The sequence below is a fragment of the Amphibalanus amphitrite genome, unplaced genomic scaffold (assembly GCF_019059575.1).
Source record: "Amphibalanus amphitrite isolate SeventyFive unplaced genomic scaffold, NRLGWU_Aamphi_draft 000009F_arrow, whole genome shotgun sequence".
Classification (NCBI taxonomy): domain Eukaryota; kingdom Metazoa; phylum Arthropoda; class Thecostraca; order Balanomorpha; family Balanidae; genus Amphibalanus; species Amphibalanus amphitrite.
The window spans coordinates 2,039,065-2,054,931 of NW_024881505.1; the positions used below are offsets into that span (position 1 = coordinate 2,039,065).

The 15,867-nt window shown below is 47.6% G+C and overlaps 1 protein-coding gene and 1 long non-coding RNA gene across 10 annotated transcripts; both read left to right on the top strand.

The window, feature by feature from the left end:
• On the top strand, positions 1-3,948 carry LOC122380487. The gene is made up of 4 exons (XR_006256339.1): positions 1-226; positions 1,216-1,320; positions 1,654-1,851; positions 2,713-3,948. It is a non-coding gene; the product is annotated as an uncharacterized LOC122380487 (long non-coding RNA).
• A 626-nt stretch (positions 3,949-4,574) lies between these two features.
• On the top strand, positions 4,575-13,782 carry LOC122380493. Of its 9 annotated transcripts, none has more exons than XM_043363719.1 (4): positions 4,575-4,647; positions 10,745-11,227; positions 11,884-12,341; positions 12,632-13,782. In XM_043363719.1, exons 3-4 carry the CDS (start codon positions 11,904-11,906, stop codon positions 13,442-13,444), a joined length of 1,251 nt encoding a protein of 416 aa, XP_043219654.1. In that variant the 5' UTR covers positions 4,575-4,647; positions 10,745-11,227; positions 11,884-11,903; the 3' UTR covers positions 13,445-13,782. The 9 variants fall into 9 exon arrangements, with proteins under 9 accessions (XP_043219654.1, XP_043219630.1, XP_043219638.1 ...); XM_043363695.1 differs by having other exon boundaries at positions 4,582-4,647; positions 8,009-11,227; XM_043363703.1 differs by having other exon boundaries at positions 4,587-4,647; positions 10,705-11,227.
• Positions 13,783-15,867: the final 2,085 nt, after the last annotated feature.

The following is a 15,867-nucleotide window of genomic DNA, read 5'->3' on the forward strand; positions in this document are numbered from 1 at the left end:
AGCCCTCGGCGGGGCAGCTCTGTGTAAGTGAACGGGAAAATGGGAAAGTTTACGGCACATTTTTTGGTATTTTTAGAGTGAATAGTGTTTGTCTCTGGAGCTCAGCTCATAGATTGAAGCTTGGAGAATGTCAAACGGAGGTTGAATTGTGCTCAACTAGTTTTGATTTAGATATATGAAGATAGAAAGGAGGGAGTGTTACCCGGATGGCGCCATTGTCTGACAGGTATGCTGCTTTGCATTTGAGGGTATTTAAGGGGTTGATAGTACATTTTGTTGGAAAAACATTATGTGGAAGTACAGTAGGATCTCATACCTTTATTTTCTTCCTTATTTACTATATAAACAACAAAAGATCTAGGCATTGAAAAGTGTAGTTTGTGATGCAAAATGCTGGTGCTAAAATGAGTTTTATTGTAGGCCTATGGTAGGTTAAATTATAGCACTATGTCAAATATATCCTCATTTCATATTTAAAAACACTTCAGCTTTTGAAAAGTTACTGTGCGCAAGACAGCAAAGCGCGTCAACACAGTCAGCAAGCCGCACAAGCTGGGGCGACATGTCTGCTTCAGTCCTCTGAAAATCTGCAACAGATATCAGCTGCACTGACTAGCAAGACCTACATTTTTACCACAAGCTTATATATCTTTGCTGTTGATAGGAAATGCTGCAATATAAGACTTGAAATTTAAGTCACATGCTGACACGCAGTCAGTGACTGCGTTATGTCTCTGAAGACTGACTATCTGTTCACCATTTTCTTGGAGCAGATATGATATGCTAGTGCAGCAGATCTGCATTTTATGATGTTATGGCCAGCAATGCTCAGCACAAAAATATTTACCTTTCTGCTGCAAATCTAAGCCACCCTGTGCAGCTGATGAGCACCTCTGCACTGGCAATATGTTATCGGCATTGCCGTCTGGGCTGTGGTTGGCGCCTTAAAAACAATGGTCTACGTATGAAATTCCAAAATTGTGAACCATTTTATAGCCTTACAGATATTGCAATATTTCTCTTGCCATCTAAATGGTTTGAAATACCTAAGTCTTCATTGACCTGGGTTTTAGGAGCAAAGTTGGTAAATGCACATTTCGAACTGAGTACAGCGGTGAGCGAGTAGGAAAATCCTTTCCTGATGCGTAGTTACTTGGTAATGTAGCCCAGGTAATTGACTCAAGAAAATGATCAATTATTGTATCTATCTTTCAGGTTCAGTTATATGTGCAACTCACAAGTACTCAAAAAGGCTGCAAGATGCCTAGCTAGCAACTGCTCCAACCAGTTTGAAGGAAGAAGGGGTGTGTTTCTCCACAGGTAAATAGAAGATTTCTTTTTCAGTTAAGTCTGAGAGGATGTTTTAGAAATGGATATAAATTGCAGTTAGTATTGTTCTTTGTGTTTTGTCATTTGTGAGATAGTCTCTGTTCATGTTTTAATGTGGATACATCACAATCCATAACAACAGTTGGCCATAAGGACAATATTGATTAAACAATGGTTTGTTAAGAGCTCAGTAGCATCAAGATGCAGTGAATATAAATGTATAGTTACTACAAAGGGTATTTCATTTGAACAAACCTCCACCCAGCCCCTTGTTACCAGTTATTCAACACATTAACAGATGCCTGTCATTTTTTCACTTTCTAGGTTTCCTCAAGACCCAGGTGTGTACAGCGAAAGGACTGGCGCATTCAGGTGAAGATGGACTGGCGGCAACATGTGTCGGAAGGGGGCAAGCTTGGTCATGCGGCACACTTCATGATGAGGGCTCCTTCGATTGCACAGACCAGTTTGGCTGTGCTATGGTGCAGTCCCATCAGGTCTTTCTTCCCTGCTCACCTGCAGGTGAGTGGCATATAGTTGTGCAAGGTGAGCAGAGTCCACTGCTGTGTCATTGCTAACATGTGAAAGCAGCCCATGATCTGTTTATACTGTTACAACATACCATACCAACTTTGAGCACAATCATTCCAGATGTTTGTGAGAAATAGATACGTGTTCTGCACATGTACAATTGTGTACACATACAATACCTAGTATGCCTCAAGTGATTGCTTAAACTTATAAGGCACTCATCAGATTGGTCTCCAACCAGTGTCCCAATTTTGTATGCAATGCATCCTGCCATTCTGGAGTCATAAAAATACCCAGCACGCGCTTGCACCCAAACCACATTTCTCATTGCATTGCCAAGGGAAGTGGGTGCCCAACAACACACAAAGTTTCATCAAAATGTGTCCAGGCATTAAATAGGAGTTACTGCAAACAGAACAGATTTGGCACCGATGATTTAGTAAGTGCCTGGTGGAACGTGCCGAGTTGACTCCCCAAATGCTTGTTGACTCCCCAAAAACAATGCGTAATTTCAAGGAAGAATGGCTAAGCTACACAACATGATAACTGTTCGCTAAACAGCATGTATGGCTGCAAAGATATGGGCCTCTCTAGAATGCTTGATACCAAGTTTGACAGTTCATACTCTTTTAACCCGATATTTTTTGAAGTTACATCAAGATTTTTCGATAATCAATCTCATTTCTTTCTCGCTCATAAATATTTGCATTCCATGGACCATGATTGATCGCCTCATGTGTGAATGTGTGTGAACATGTCAGTGTGTGCATGTCATTGTCGAGTCCGCTCATCGCCCTATCCCTATAGGAGAACTAAGAAGTAGGCATGATTGGTTGTTTTTATTTTCCTCAGGACCATTTCAATAGCTGCCAGAGCAGCGGGGGCTGAAGCAAAGGCTAGAGAAAGCTGCGACTAGGACGTTGGCCTGTTCCAAGCAGTCTCGAAACGCACACAAGAACGGGAAAATGTCGATCCGGACAGCACGCCCCAGGGAGCGTCACTCGTCAGAGGCGGTCTCGACGGGCAGGCCGGGCGGTGCCCAGGGAGCAGCGTCACCCGTCTGTGGCTGCCCCGATGGGCAGGCCGGGCGGCACTCCGGCAGCAGCTGCATCTGTCTGTAGCGGCCCCGACAGCAGGCCGGGCGGCACCTTGGGAGCAGTGGCACACGTTTATGTGTGGGGTGGCCCCGACGGCAGACCGGGCAACAGAGGCAGTCTACAGGGAATAGCGGCACCCGTCTATGGTGGCCCCGACGGCAGGTCGGACACCGAGGCGGCTCCCAGGGAGCAGCGGCACCCGTCTGTGGCGGCATCGACGGCAGGACGGGCGGTGCTGATGTAGTAGCGTCTAGTTTGCTGATAAACGTTAGCGATATAGGCATTATCCTAGTCACCATGCTCAGGCGCGTCGATGATATGCTTGTGCTAGGATAAGTTCAACCTAGAATTCTGACCTTACGTCACGTTGATCTAAGAGGGCCGTATAACTCATTTCGATTTTGACGGTCTTCAGTCCATTGGTGACTGTCCCGACTCGCCAGCTCAATTTAATCGAATGATTTACCTAAAACTCCGACTCTGGCTTTGTGACGTAATCTATGTCGCTAAACTAAACGGTGCAAAAGTTAAACATTGGTTTACAAGATGTGTAATGTGTATTATCTCATGGTTTCGTGCGTTTGCATAATCTTCAATCATTTTCGGCACCAAAATAGCAGTTACCACCTTTCCCCATTGACTTGTGATGGCGATGTCACGTGACTGACCTGACCTCAGGTGACCATCAGGAAAATATTAGATATACAAGCTATAAGGCCTCTGGAGGGTACAAGGTTCTGTTAGTTTGATCTCCCTGTGAAAGCTCCTCTGGCACTGAAGGCATTGCGAAGTTGCGGCATGTCATGACCGCGCGGTGGCTCTATTATGACGTCATAGGTCAGTGACCGGGCATGACCTGAAAGGGTGATTAGTGTCATAAGATCCGGATTTAACGAAAGGTCAGTTGTACCAACTTTCAGCTCTCTGAGGCCAGCGTGTACCGAACAAGCACGAGTAAACCGTCTGGGAACAAGGGGTGACTAATCCCTCGCTGCGGTACGGTACGATGATGGAAAATTGTTTTCAAATACATTTGGTGAGGCTATAGGCTCTAACTAATTATTTCATAACCATACTGGCCATCTGCAGCCTCCCAATAACTCAAAAATCGGTTTGGAAAACGGGCTCGAAACCGCTCCACCCCCATTCACTTTACCGTGCTGTAGCAAATGCGAGTCTATGTAGACGGCTGCCCCAACATGGCCGCCTGACCTACATGTTCGCTAGTATGGGGAGCCAATGGGCGTGTCCTATCTAGTCTGTATATCTATGGTAGCCGAGCAGGCTGTTTGGTACTTCTTCACTACTTCTTAGAAGTACCCGTTAGTACCGATCATGTCTCACATAATAAGCTATTGGAACAAAAATATCCATGTTCTTCTAATTATTCTCCTTTCACACTTTGAATAAATACTTTTGAAATGCATTTACTAATTAATTTCACAAAAACGGCTTGAAATTTTACAACGTCAAAATACTTATTCCAATTTCCACCATGAAACCACCACTATATTACTTGCTTACAGAACCGTGCGCACAGTGCGCGCAGTTTTATCGTGACGTCAGAGGGTGCTTCCTCAGTGGCGCCCTCTGGCGGGGAACGCGTGCAAAAAGTCCAGCTCTTAGGCATGTCCCGTGGCAGGGTGAAGGCGTATCTGCCGAACTTGGACGTTCGAGAAGATTCGAATCCGTGAGCCTAGTTTCAGGAGTTGGTTTGGTTTGTTTCTTTTTCTTTGTTTTTGGGCTCTGGCTCTGAGCCGAGGATCGGGGTGAGTCGTTCCTGGAGTCTTTTTGCACGGCAAAAGACTTGGTTAGGTTTCTCTTGATCTCTGTCACCGATGGGATAGATCAGGAGGATGGGGCCAAGTAGGGCCAGTAAGAGAGTGCGAGAGGACGACACGGTTGTTAATTTCTGGAGTGAGGATGATGATTCTGGCAGCTATCTTTCCGTTAAGCTGCAGTCCGGGCAGCCTCTGAAGGAAAGAGGGTGGCCATGGATTCAGATGTGTGTCCGTGGGATTCTAGGATCCAAAGACAAAGTGGACAAAGCAAACTTTTTGAATGATGGTAGATTACTACTTAAAACCAAAGACAGTGCCCAAACCGAGAAACTATTGAAAGTGTGTAAGTTCGGAGATGAGGCGTGTGTGATCGAGAAGGATGAAAAGCTAAACCAGAGCCGGGGGACAATCAGTGCCCCTGATCTCATGGGCCTTCCTGAGGATGAAATCGTTGGTTGGTTGTCCAGCTTCGGGGTGGTTGCCGCCCGTCGATTCACTCGGAGAGTGGGCAATCACACGGAGAAAACCCCCATCATTCTACTGACATTTGACAGGCCCACATGTCCTTCCAGACTCGAATTTGACTATGTGGTATACCAGGTTCGCCAACACATTCCCAACCCACTTATATGCCTGCAATGTGGGAAGTACGGCCATATGCAGGCAAGGTGTCAGGTTGAGGCAGTGTGCCTTAAGTGTGGTGAGCAGAAGCACGAGGGCACATGTTCCCAAACATGCATCCACTGTGGCGATGGCACACATGACTGTCTTTCCCGGCAATGCCCCAAGTGGAAAAAAGAGAAAGCTATTTGTGAAATCAAAGTCACCAGGGATGTCTCCTACGCCCATGCGCGTCGATTGTATGACAAGGAAAATCAAACCCCAAACATTAGGCCCTTCACCACAGTGGTGCGGGGCAACAGTGTCAGTGATACTCCGTCGGATCCATCCCTCAAAGCACAAGTGAGCACTATCGAACAGAAACTGGACAAAATGATCACCCTCTTTGACAGGTTCTTACAGCTCCAGACAGGACCAGGGAGGAGTGATGTCAGTGCACGAGAGGAAAACCAAAGAGGGCAGGGAACCCCGGTCTCTGGACAACCCCCTACTCCAGCAGCTACAGCCCCCCGGCCTTCGGTGCAACCCATTATTGACCAAGACAGTGAACAACAAAGGCCCTCCGAGATGATGGACTCTCAGGCTCTAACCATCTCCACCATGTCCCACTCGGATACAGCCCAGGATGTCCCTCAGAACAATCCTGACACAATGGACTCGCAGGCTGTAACAGGTGGTTCCCAGGAATCCCTGTTCTCAATGACGGGTTCCCCACCCTCTGCAGTGCCGGACCCGGAACCCCTGACTGAACCATTGACCGATGATTGGGACACAACCTCACAGCAGAGTGCCAGGCAGAGTTGGAACCCACAGGAACCCCAGTGTTCTGAGGCAAAGCTAACTCCTGAGTGCTCCAAGGATAGACACAGGGAATCTTCATCTCCTGGAGGGCTAGGAGGACTCTCCGACGAGAGTGTCTCCCCATCCCCTCCAATAGGACTCAGGCGACAGGGAGGCAGTGCAGGAAGGGGCCGGCGTATGCCGAGCCTCACCAGGAAGCCCCCCGCCCCTACCTAGTTCAGAGGGAGAGAGAAAGGAGAGAGAGGTAGAGAGGCAGGAATTTACAGAAGGTAACTTTTTTTTCTTCTTTTCTTCTCTTTCTCTTTCTTTTCCTTTTCTTTTTTGGTGACAGGGGCCTGCTGTGGCAGGGCCCGTGATCTTGGTGTAACTAGTGAGCATTTATGGTGTTAAACATACTACAATGGAATGCCCGTGGCCTGATTGGCAAATGGGCTGAGGCTAAACATATGTTTACATGTGATCCATATGAGGTGATATGTGTCCAGGAGACCCATTTCATCCAAAACGATAAATATTCTTTCCACATCCCCTACTGTACAGAATACAGTGACTTTGCTCCACAAGGTGACAGGCGGGGCGGTGTCACTATATATGTGTCTGACAGGCTGCCTCACCATAGGCTTCATATACAATCCACGTTACAAGCGGTAGCTTGCACGATTCGGGTGAACGATCGGAGCATAACCATGTGTTCCTTGTATTTGCCACCCAATGACCCATTCTCATTCCAGGATTTAGCACACCTGCTCTCTCAGCTCCCTACCCCATATCTTATTTGCACCGATGCGAATAGTAAGCACTACTTGTGGGGCTCAGATCGCTGTGACCCTCGAGGTATAATTTGGATGGATGTTGTGAATCACCATGATCTTCGCATTCTCAATGACGGCCAGCCGACTCGACTGGATGAAGCCACTGGTGCAGAGTCCCATATTGACCTGACCTTGGTTTCCAGTGAAATTGCTCACCTGTTTGACTGGACAACAGACAAGGACTTGCACGGCAGTGATCATTTCCCGATACATATTCGTCATTGCCAGTCTTACCCCTCCCCTAGTTTACCACCCATATTCACCGGGTGGAATGTGAGGAAGGCTGATTGGACGATGTTTCAGATGAGCTGCGATCTACAATTTGCTGACAGTTTGGGTCTCCAAAACTGTGCGAATATCACACAGACTATCATTGACACCGCGATGACGTACGTACCCATCCGGAAAGGGAATTCCAAATATCAGTGCCCCTGGTGGACAGACGCCTGCAGGGAGGCGATAAGGAACCGACGTAGGGCACATAACCGAATGCGTCGAGACGTTCATTCTGTATTTCTCCGATTGGAGTACCGTAAGGTGAAAGCGCAAACTAGACGGATCCTTCGGCAGGCACAAATGTCATCGTGGAGAGAACTGGTATCACTGTTTAACCATCGTACTCCGATGAGTAAACTATGGGATATCTTGAGGAAGTTCTCTCACAAAACCAGGCTAACTAGACGCTTACCAGTCCTTGTCCAACATGACAGAGTTATTGATGACCCCACAGAAGTGGTTAACACCTTCGGGCAGTTCTTTGAGGAACTTAGCTCGCCAGCTAACTACTCCAGGGACTTCCTGCTCAGAGAACGAGACATGGCAAGGTCAATGCCAAGTTTTTGCTCGGACAACCAGGAAGTTTACAATAGAGAGTTTTCACTCAGGGAGTTAACAGAGGCTATTCATCGATCAGGTTCAACCTCGGTAGGACCAGATCAAATACATTATGATTTCTTTCGCCATATGACTGACCCTCAGCTTCGGCATCTTCTGAAGCTGTATAATTATATTTGGACAAACGATGTTTTCCCCTCAGAATGGCGCCATTCTTACCTGATTCCCATTCCGAAGCCAGGAAGGGATGTCAACCAGGTTTCATCTTACCGACCTATACAACTTACGTCGTGCATGTGCAAGTTAATGGAACGCATGATTGGGAAGCGTCTAACGTGGTGTGTGGAAGAGCACGGGCTACTCACCAAATATCAATGTGCGTTTAGGCCTGATAAATCCACGGCTGACCATCTTGTCCGTCTGGACACACATGTACGTGACGGTTTTCTTCACCATGCCAGCACTTTGGCTGTGTTCCTCGATATAAAATCGGCATATAACTTGGTCTCCCCTACGGTATTACTCCATCGCATGTATGCTGCGGGTTTCCGAGGTCACATCATGCATTTTATTCAGAATTTCTTGAAAGATCGCACCTTTCAGGTCCGTTGCGGCACATTATCTGATACATTTATGCAGAATTATGGCATCGTGCAGGGGGGCGTGATTTCACCTATCTTATTCAACCTTGCCATCGATTCCATCGCCGACGTGCTACCCCCAGGAGTTTCGTACGCAATTTATGCTGACGATGTCACCATATGGGTGCAAGGGCGGCGAATCCCGAAGCTATTTCGGAAATTGCAAGATGCCCTTAACAATATTGGTGAGTGGGCTTCAGGCACTGGGTTTACATTTTCTAGTACCAAGTCTAATGCGATCCTTTTCCGACGTGGATTACGAAGGGTCGACCTATCAGTGTTCCCTCCTTTGTGCATTAATAATGACCCCATTCCCATTGTTGATGAGGTGAAATACCTTGGAGTTATTCTCGACTCCCGAATGAACTTACATTCCCATGTAGAGTATATTAAAAGCCGGGTCCAAAAGAGGATGGCCGTGCTTAAATGCGTCGCTGCAAAGAGCTATGGGGCAGACCGAATCATATTGACCCGAATGTATAAAGCAATGATTCGACCAATCTTGGAATACGCTTCATACATTATCGATGGTCCACACACGCGACGAGTCGAATCTCTCGAGACTCTTCAGAATGCATGTTTGAGAGTTGCAACGGGGGCCTTACGCACCTCTCCTGTTCGAGCATTGCAGGTTGATGCCGATATTCCCCCGTTATCTCTCCGTCGCAAAGAGTTACTCCTTCGGTATTTTCTGAAGGTTTTGAGTGATGAACACCACCCTTGTCACAGTATAACAGACTTGACCGCCTCCGAGGAGCTCTACCGAGGATTATCAGACCAATATCTTCGCAGAATTTCTGGATTCACGGTGTGCTTACGCCTCCAGCGCATGATTGCCGACTTCGATTATGAACCACCGACAGGCCTTGTCAAACCCTCAGCGCCTTTGGCACCGTGGATTCTGCCGTGTGTCACGACGAGCCTGCTAACTAACCAGGATAAAGCGAGCCGCTCCACGATAGACGTGCAGGCCGAGTTTCAGACTCTTATCAGCGAGTACCCTGGATATCGGATACTGTATACAGATGGATCCAAGCGGCATGAGTCGGTGGCTTGTGCATTCACCATTAACAATGCTTTCTTTTCGTTTAAGTTACCGGAAGGTCTTTCTATTTATACAGGCGAGCTAGTAGCTATACTAGAAGCCCTGAAGTTTGTCTGCACCCATCGCATTCCACGTTCCTTGATATGCACCGATTCTCAATCGGCTGTGAAAGCGTTAGGCATGGCGCACGGCACCACGAGGCACCCGCTACTTACCTCTATATTAGAATTAAACCATCGCATTGCCGAGGATGGAATGAGGTGCATTCTCATATGGGTACCGGGACATAGCGGCATAGCTGGAAATGTGCGAGCTGACTATTGGGCCGGGAAAGCACATGACAAACCAGAGGTTACACCGGTCGCAGTTGGTTATCGTGAATATGTCCCAGAGGTCCGACGGCGCGTTCGAGACCAATTTGCTACCTTATGGCAAGAGTTTCGGCCCACTCACCTTAAGACGATTAAGCCTACCATAGGAAGGTGGACGTCTGGCGCTCGTGACAGTCGCCAAGAAGAAGTAGTGCTGTGTCGCCTGAGACTTGGCCATACACTCCTTACGCACTCGCATGTCATGGATCGTGCCCCACCACCGTTGTGTACACTTTGTCGATGCATTATCGATGTCAAACATCTCCTAATTGATTGCCCTCAATATCGCACGACACGCCAACGTTTGCGACGAACATGTGGAGATGCTGGTCTCCCGTTCACAATGGCGACTCTGCTCGGTGATACAGAACCAAATGTATTGGACGCAGTGTTTCTTTTCTTGCGCGATTGTGAGCTGCTTGACAAACTGTAAATGCGGCGGGTTCTATTGATATACCGGAATTGACAGTATTTCTAACAACTGTGTAATGTTTGATTGGCGGCTACTTATTTGCCGCCCCCACTGATGATGTTGCTTTTGCCTGTTTTTGTGTGGTGATTCTAGGCTTTGGAAACTTTCTTTCGGTGTGTTTTGATTACTGATTCGTCTCTGTGGAAGTATAATGTGAACGTTACGGGAGGTCCAAGTGAAACAAAGGTGCACTCTGAGCACATGTCCTCTGTGGTTCGTGTTTTCTCTTCTCTCCTTTATTTTAGTATTTGGTAGTATATAGCTAGCTTGTAGAGTGGTCTGAATTTCTCTCGCTCGCTCTCTCTTTCTCTGATTACCTGGTAACACTCTGGCTAGAAGAGTATTGATCTTTCTTTCATCATTTTGTAGATTGCTGCCCAATTAAACTAACACTAACACTGCTACTCAGGTCTGTTCCTTCTGGCTTAATCCTTCCCCGGCAATTTCCTCCCCTGGCATTTGTCCTTCCCTAGGTTTTTTCCTTTTCCGGCTACCCACAACCCTGCTTAGTTACCGCTTAGTACCTACCAACCCCGACACTACATCGTGGAAGATCGGACAGTTGAATGCAAGAAACGAAGAAGTTGGACGCTAGGGCCTGACGGCTGCGCGCCCTAACCCACAAAGAAGAAGAAGAAGGGCCTTGGGTCAGGGTGTGAAGACCCAAGGTGGTGAAGACCGGTTTCGGTGAACGAGCGAGAGTGCTGAAAATCTAGTTTCTTCACGACTTCTTTGCTCAATGCTCAGTCATGCGTCTGTTAGCTTTCTAGACAACTGAGGTCGGAGTGATAAGTTTCCTTGCCTTGGCACTCAAGTCGGCGCTGTCTTTGGAGAAGCTCGGGCGTCGATCAGCGGAAGCCTGGAAGGCGTTTTGGTCCTCAAAATTTAAGTGGTAAGTAAATGAGCACTCACAGCTCTCTCTCTCTCTCTCTCTCTCTCTCTCTTTCTTTCTTTCTCTCCCTCCCGGCTCCCTCTCCTCATCCCCCTGTCCTCTGACAGTCTGACCAGAGTTCAGAATTCACTACCCATACAGAAACAATGGTCCAACCATCTTTTATCCTTTCTCCTCCACCTCTCCCGTCTCCATGAATTTTCTCTTCTTCACCACATCCTTTTTTTTGCCCCTCTCATTTCTCCATCACATCATTCTCACCTTAGGCTTAGGTACTCACCTTTCCTCCATTCATTCTATTCATCACCTCCATTCTCCCTCATTCAGTTACCTCTGAATTTCACCTCTCTCTCTCTCTCTCTCTCTCTCTCTCTCTCTCTCTCTCTCTCTCTCTCTCTCTCTCTCTCTCTCTCTCTCCCCCTCTCTCTCTCTCTCCTCTCTCTCTTCTCTGTCTCTCCCTCTCTCTCTGTCTCTCTCTCTCTCTCTCTCTCTCTCTCTCTCTCTCTCTCTCTCTCTCTCTCTCTCTCTCTCTCTCTCTCTCTCTCTCTCTCTCTCTCACACATAAATAATATTGCTGCTTTGTTAGGCTAGTAATGCCACACTAACTTTTTGTGTTATGTAGTTCAATGCTGATGGTCGCTCTTGTGTTTTATGAGGACTCTGGGCGCTGTCCGTCATGCTGCTGCTCCTGCCAGTCCTGCTACTGACCAGCCAGACGGCAGCCGATTCGGATGTCTCCCGCATGCAGCAAGTGCTCGTTCTCGGCGGCAACGGCTTCATCGGCGCCGAGAGCGTCACGGCGCTGCTGCGCCAGAAAGGACGCTACAACGTGACGGTCGTGAGCCGCGGCTCGGAGCGCTACGACGCGCGTGACCGCGTGCTGCAGCACGTGCGCCAGCTCAGGTGTGACCGCTACACGCCGTGCCGCCGCTGTCCGAGCGGTAACCCGCTGCTGGGCTGCGAGGAGCTGATGGCTGCCCAGAAGGAGGTGACTCAGTGGGATTTTGTCATAGACTTCAGCGGCTATGACGCCGACGCCGTGAGCCAGGCGCTGGACGCGCTGGCAGAGAAGATGAAGTACTATGTGTTCATCAGCTCCGACTCGGTGTATGAGGTGAGTGTTGAGCTAGGGATCCTATAAATCGGTAATTTTTAGCTACTGTCTACTGCCTCTCGATAGGCGTTCACTTTCAACATTCACGTTCACCGGCTCAACAAAAAGTACCTGTAACTTTGCACCACCGATAGTACCTATTTTTGACATCTTATCCTTTTACGACTAGACGTCGTTGACTGAATTATATGCGCCAGCTGCGACCCATATTGATGTTTTCTCGTCGTGCATGGCCCCGATTGACCGGTTTTACCTGGCACTCCCTCTCTCCCTCCCACCTTTGCCGCCAGGTGTGTGAGCCGAGCACGGGCGTACTCTCTCATGAGGAGGCCGCAGTACGTCCGTCGGACCGGCGTCGGCGGCACGACTTGGCCTCCCGCGACTCATACGGCGATGGCAAGCTGTCGGCGGAGGAGGTGCTGCGCGCGCGCGCCGTGCCGCACGTGGTGCTCCGTCTGCCAGACGTGCTCGGTCCGCGAGACACCACGGGCCGCTGGTGGGCCTACCAGCTCTGGGTGCAGTACGCGGGTGTCCTTCGTCGCCCGGTGCCCATCCCACCCTCAGTGCGCACACTCCGCACTAGTTACGTGTTTGTCTCGGACGTGGCACGTGCACTAACAGCCGCGCTGAACCGCTCCAAGGAAGTCAACGGGAAGGCGTTCAACCTGGCGCTAGACCGTGACTTCCGTCTGGCTGAGCTTCTTGGTGAGATAGCGCGTGAGCTAGGTGTGCACAGTGTGGTGACCCGGGAGGTTAATAGTGAGAACGTGGCGCGCTTCTTTCCGTCCGTGTACCGCGGTCCGGTGAGCTGGCGGCGCGCCCGCGAGCAACTCGGCTTTGAGCCCACCCCTTGGCCGGAGGTGCTGTCCGAGACTGTGCGATTTTACCGGCGGGCACTGGTCAGATTTCCAGAGGAGCGGCGCAGGGTGTTTGGTGTGCTGGAGAGTATATTCGGAGATGATCCTGATGTGCAGCGACGGCTCGTGGAAAGTATCGAACGTGACCTGTTGGACGCCTCTTTTGGAAAGAGGGACGATGGGGAGGTGGGAGAGAGTGGGGAGGGTTTGGCGACGGAGGGCGGGGAGGGAAAGGATGAGCTGTAAATGTGAAGCCGCCAGTAGGGAAATTATTCGTGCAACTCATCGAGCTTGAGTTTGGGTACAACTTATGTGATGTGGGTTATGTGATGCCTACAGGTCTTCATATTTGTGGTTTATATCTAGTGCCTTGTTGTGTGGCCTTGTAGCAGGTTTTTTATTTTTATTGTAAGTGAGGCTGTTCATATTTTTGATACCTACTGACAATGACCACATTTTTGGTGGCTTTGTAGTTTTATAGGGAATGGGAATTAGCCAGGTGCAAGTGCAATTACACTGAGTAGGTATGCCTTGTCTGAAACGGAGCTTATATACACCAAAAAATAAACATTTCTATCAGACGATGTGGGCACTTTCGGGGCAATGCGAGCCCTCACCGTCGATGAAAGGACAAGTAGGTAGGTATGGCAGTTAAAACAATAAGCAAGGTCAGGTTGGTGAAGTGGCGAGACTCGGCCAATGCATCCGAATTTGAATTATGAATGCTTCAGGTGATCTTAGAAGCTTGCAATTGCAACACATTGTTTTCAAGTGTTTGCGATCATTGCATGATCATCGCAAAAATTGATGCGTAGGTTAGGTTATAAACAAAACAATTCGGATAAAACATCGCGTAGCTTTCAAGGTCATCCACTGGTAAAGCTGAAGTGTATATAAATAAATTTATAAACTCAGTTCTGAAAAGTCTTGAAAGTTTCTTGACGCAATAATGACGTCTAAAAGCTACATTTTCTTTGCTCCCCAATGAGAAGCAGGTGCAAGGCTCCCGGATACAATTCAAAGTGACGTCACTAGGTGCCGAGTCACAAGCAGCAAGTGTCTTATAACGAGATATCCAAGAGATATCTATATTACTATTTTTGCATACCTTGGTGACTGCGACGTACCGCCTCGTCTTTTGTCTATTGTATTGTCGGGGGCTGTTACTTGTACTTGTTGGGTTAGGGCGCATAGCCTCGTTGGGCTCAAGCGTCCATAGTTGTCGTCATCAGTGCGCCACTCTTGTCTCGATCGAGTCTGATGTTGCAGTCGGTTGCAGCCATATGGTTCAGAGCGTTCAGAGGGAAACTAAGCAGATGAAGGAAAATGATAGGTTTAGCATGGGGATATACGCGGGCTTTGGATAATGTCCAGGCAGGAAATATCCGGTGGAGTATAATTAGTAAAGTTAGTATCTAACATATACCTGGTTAAAACTTAAAAATAAGAAATAAAAAGGTAGTTTCGGTTCTTGAGTCATTCAATCAATAACGTTCTTGACACCACATCTGTCCAGTGAGCTATTCCAGTTCAAAAAGATCTTCCGGCAACGTCTGCTCTTGGTACCTTACTCAGTTATCAACATGCGTTGGAGGGTTCATGATCATACCGAACCTCTACTTCGGAACTATGTGACTACTTCTACAAAAAGGAGCCAGATTGAACAAAAGAGTTAAGAAGGTATACATTAGGGGTACCCATTTTTGGGTCAATTTTTCAAATTTTAGGTGGGGGTGGATTTTCCCATTATTTGGTCTATTCTGATTCCATCTGTGCCAAAAATACCGAAATCAAACCATTTCTAGGGGTCGCGAATTCAAATTGAAAATGCCAATTTTAGCGAAAAATCGGCCAAATTAATACTATTTAATTTTGGAACAAGGTTACCATGCCAACAAGTTGGGGTCAATTTTCCCATTATTTGGTCTATTCTGATTCCATCTGTGCCAAAAATAACGAAGGCAAACGATTTTTGGGGGTCACGAATTCAAAATGAACATGTCAATTTTAGCAGAAAATCGACCAAATTACCATTATTTTATGTTGGGACAAGGTTACCATGCCAACAGGTCGGGGTCGATTCTATCATTATTTGCTCTGTTCTGGATCTATAGCAGTGACAGAGGTAACGATATTAGATCACTTTTATGGGTCGCAAGCTTGCATTGGAGTATTAATTTTAGTGGAAAAATGACTTCATTTGAACGACTATAAATATGCAAAGCCAACGTGTTCCAGTGGTATTAATGGCTGTTAGACACCGTGCAACATTGCTTTAGTTGTAGCCTGTAGGTATATTCGACGTGCAGCGGTAAAAGAGAGCACCAAAAATATAATTTTGGTCAATGAACAGCATATGCTCATTTACACTCACTCTGGCTTAGACCGTCATTAGCACCTACACAAGACCGCAACTCTTAGAACGAATGGCTATGTCGTCAGGGGGCTAAAATCAGCGATCGAGGCTTTCTCATTGGAACCACCTAATTTTCAATGAGTCGTCTCATTCAGCAAAGGAAATGAGCAATCCCCAGGACATGAACATTGACCTATCGATACAATTTGGGTGGAAGGGGCATTAAAAACCGTTACGGTTTAACCATATAACTCGCATGCCGTATTTTAACGGAAATATAGCATAAAGTAGATAAAGAAGTTATCAATTGCTT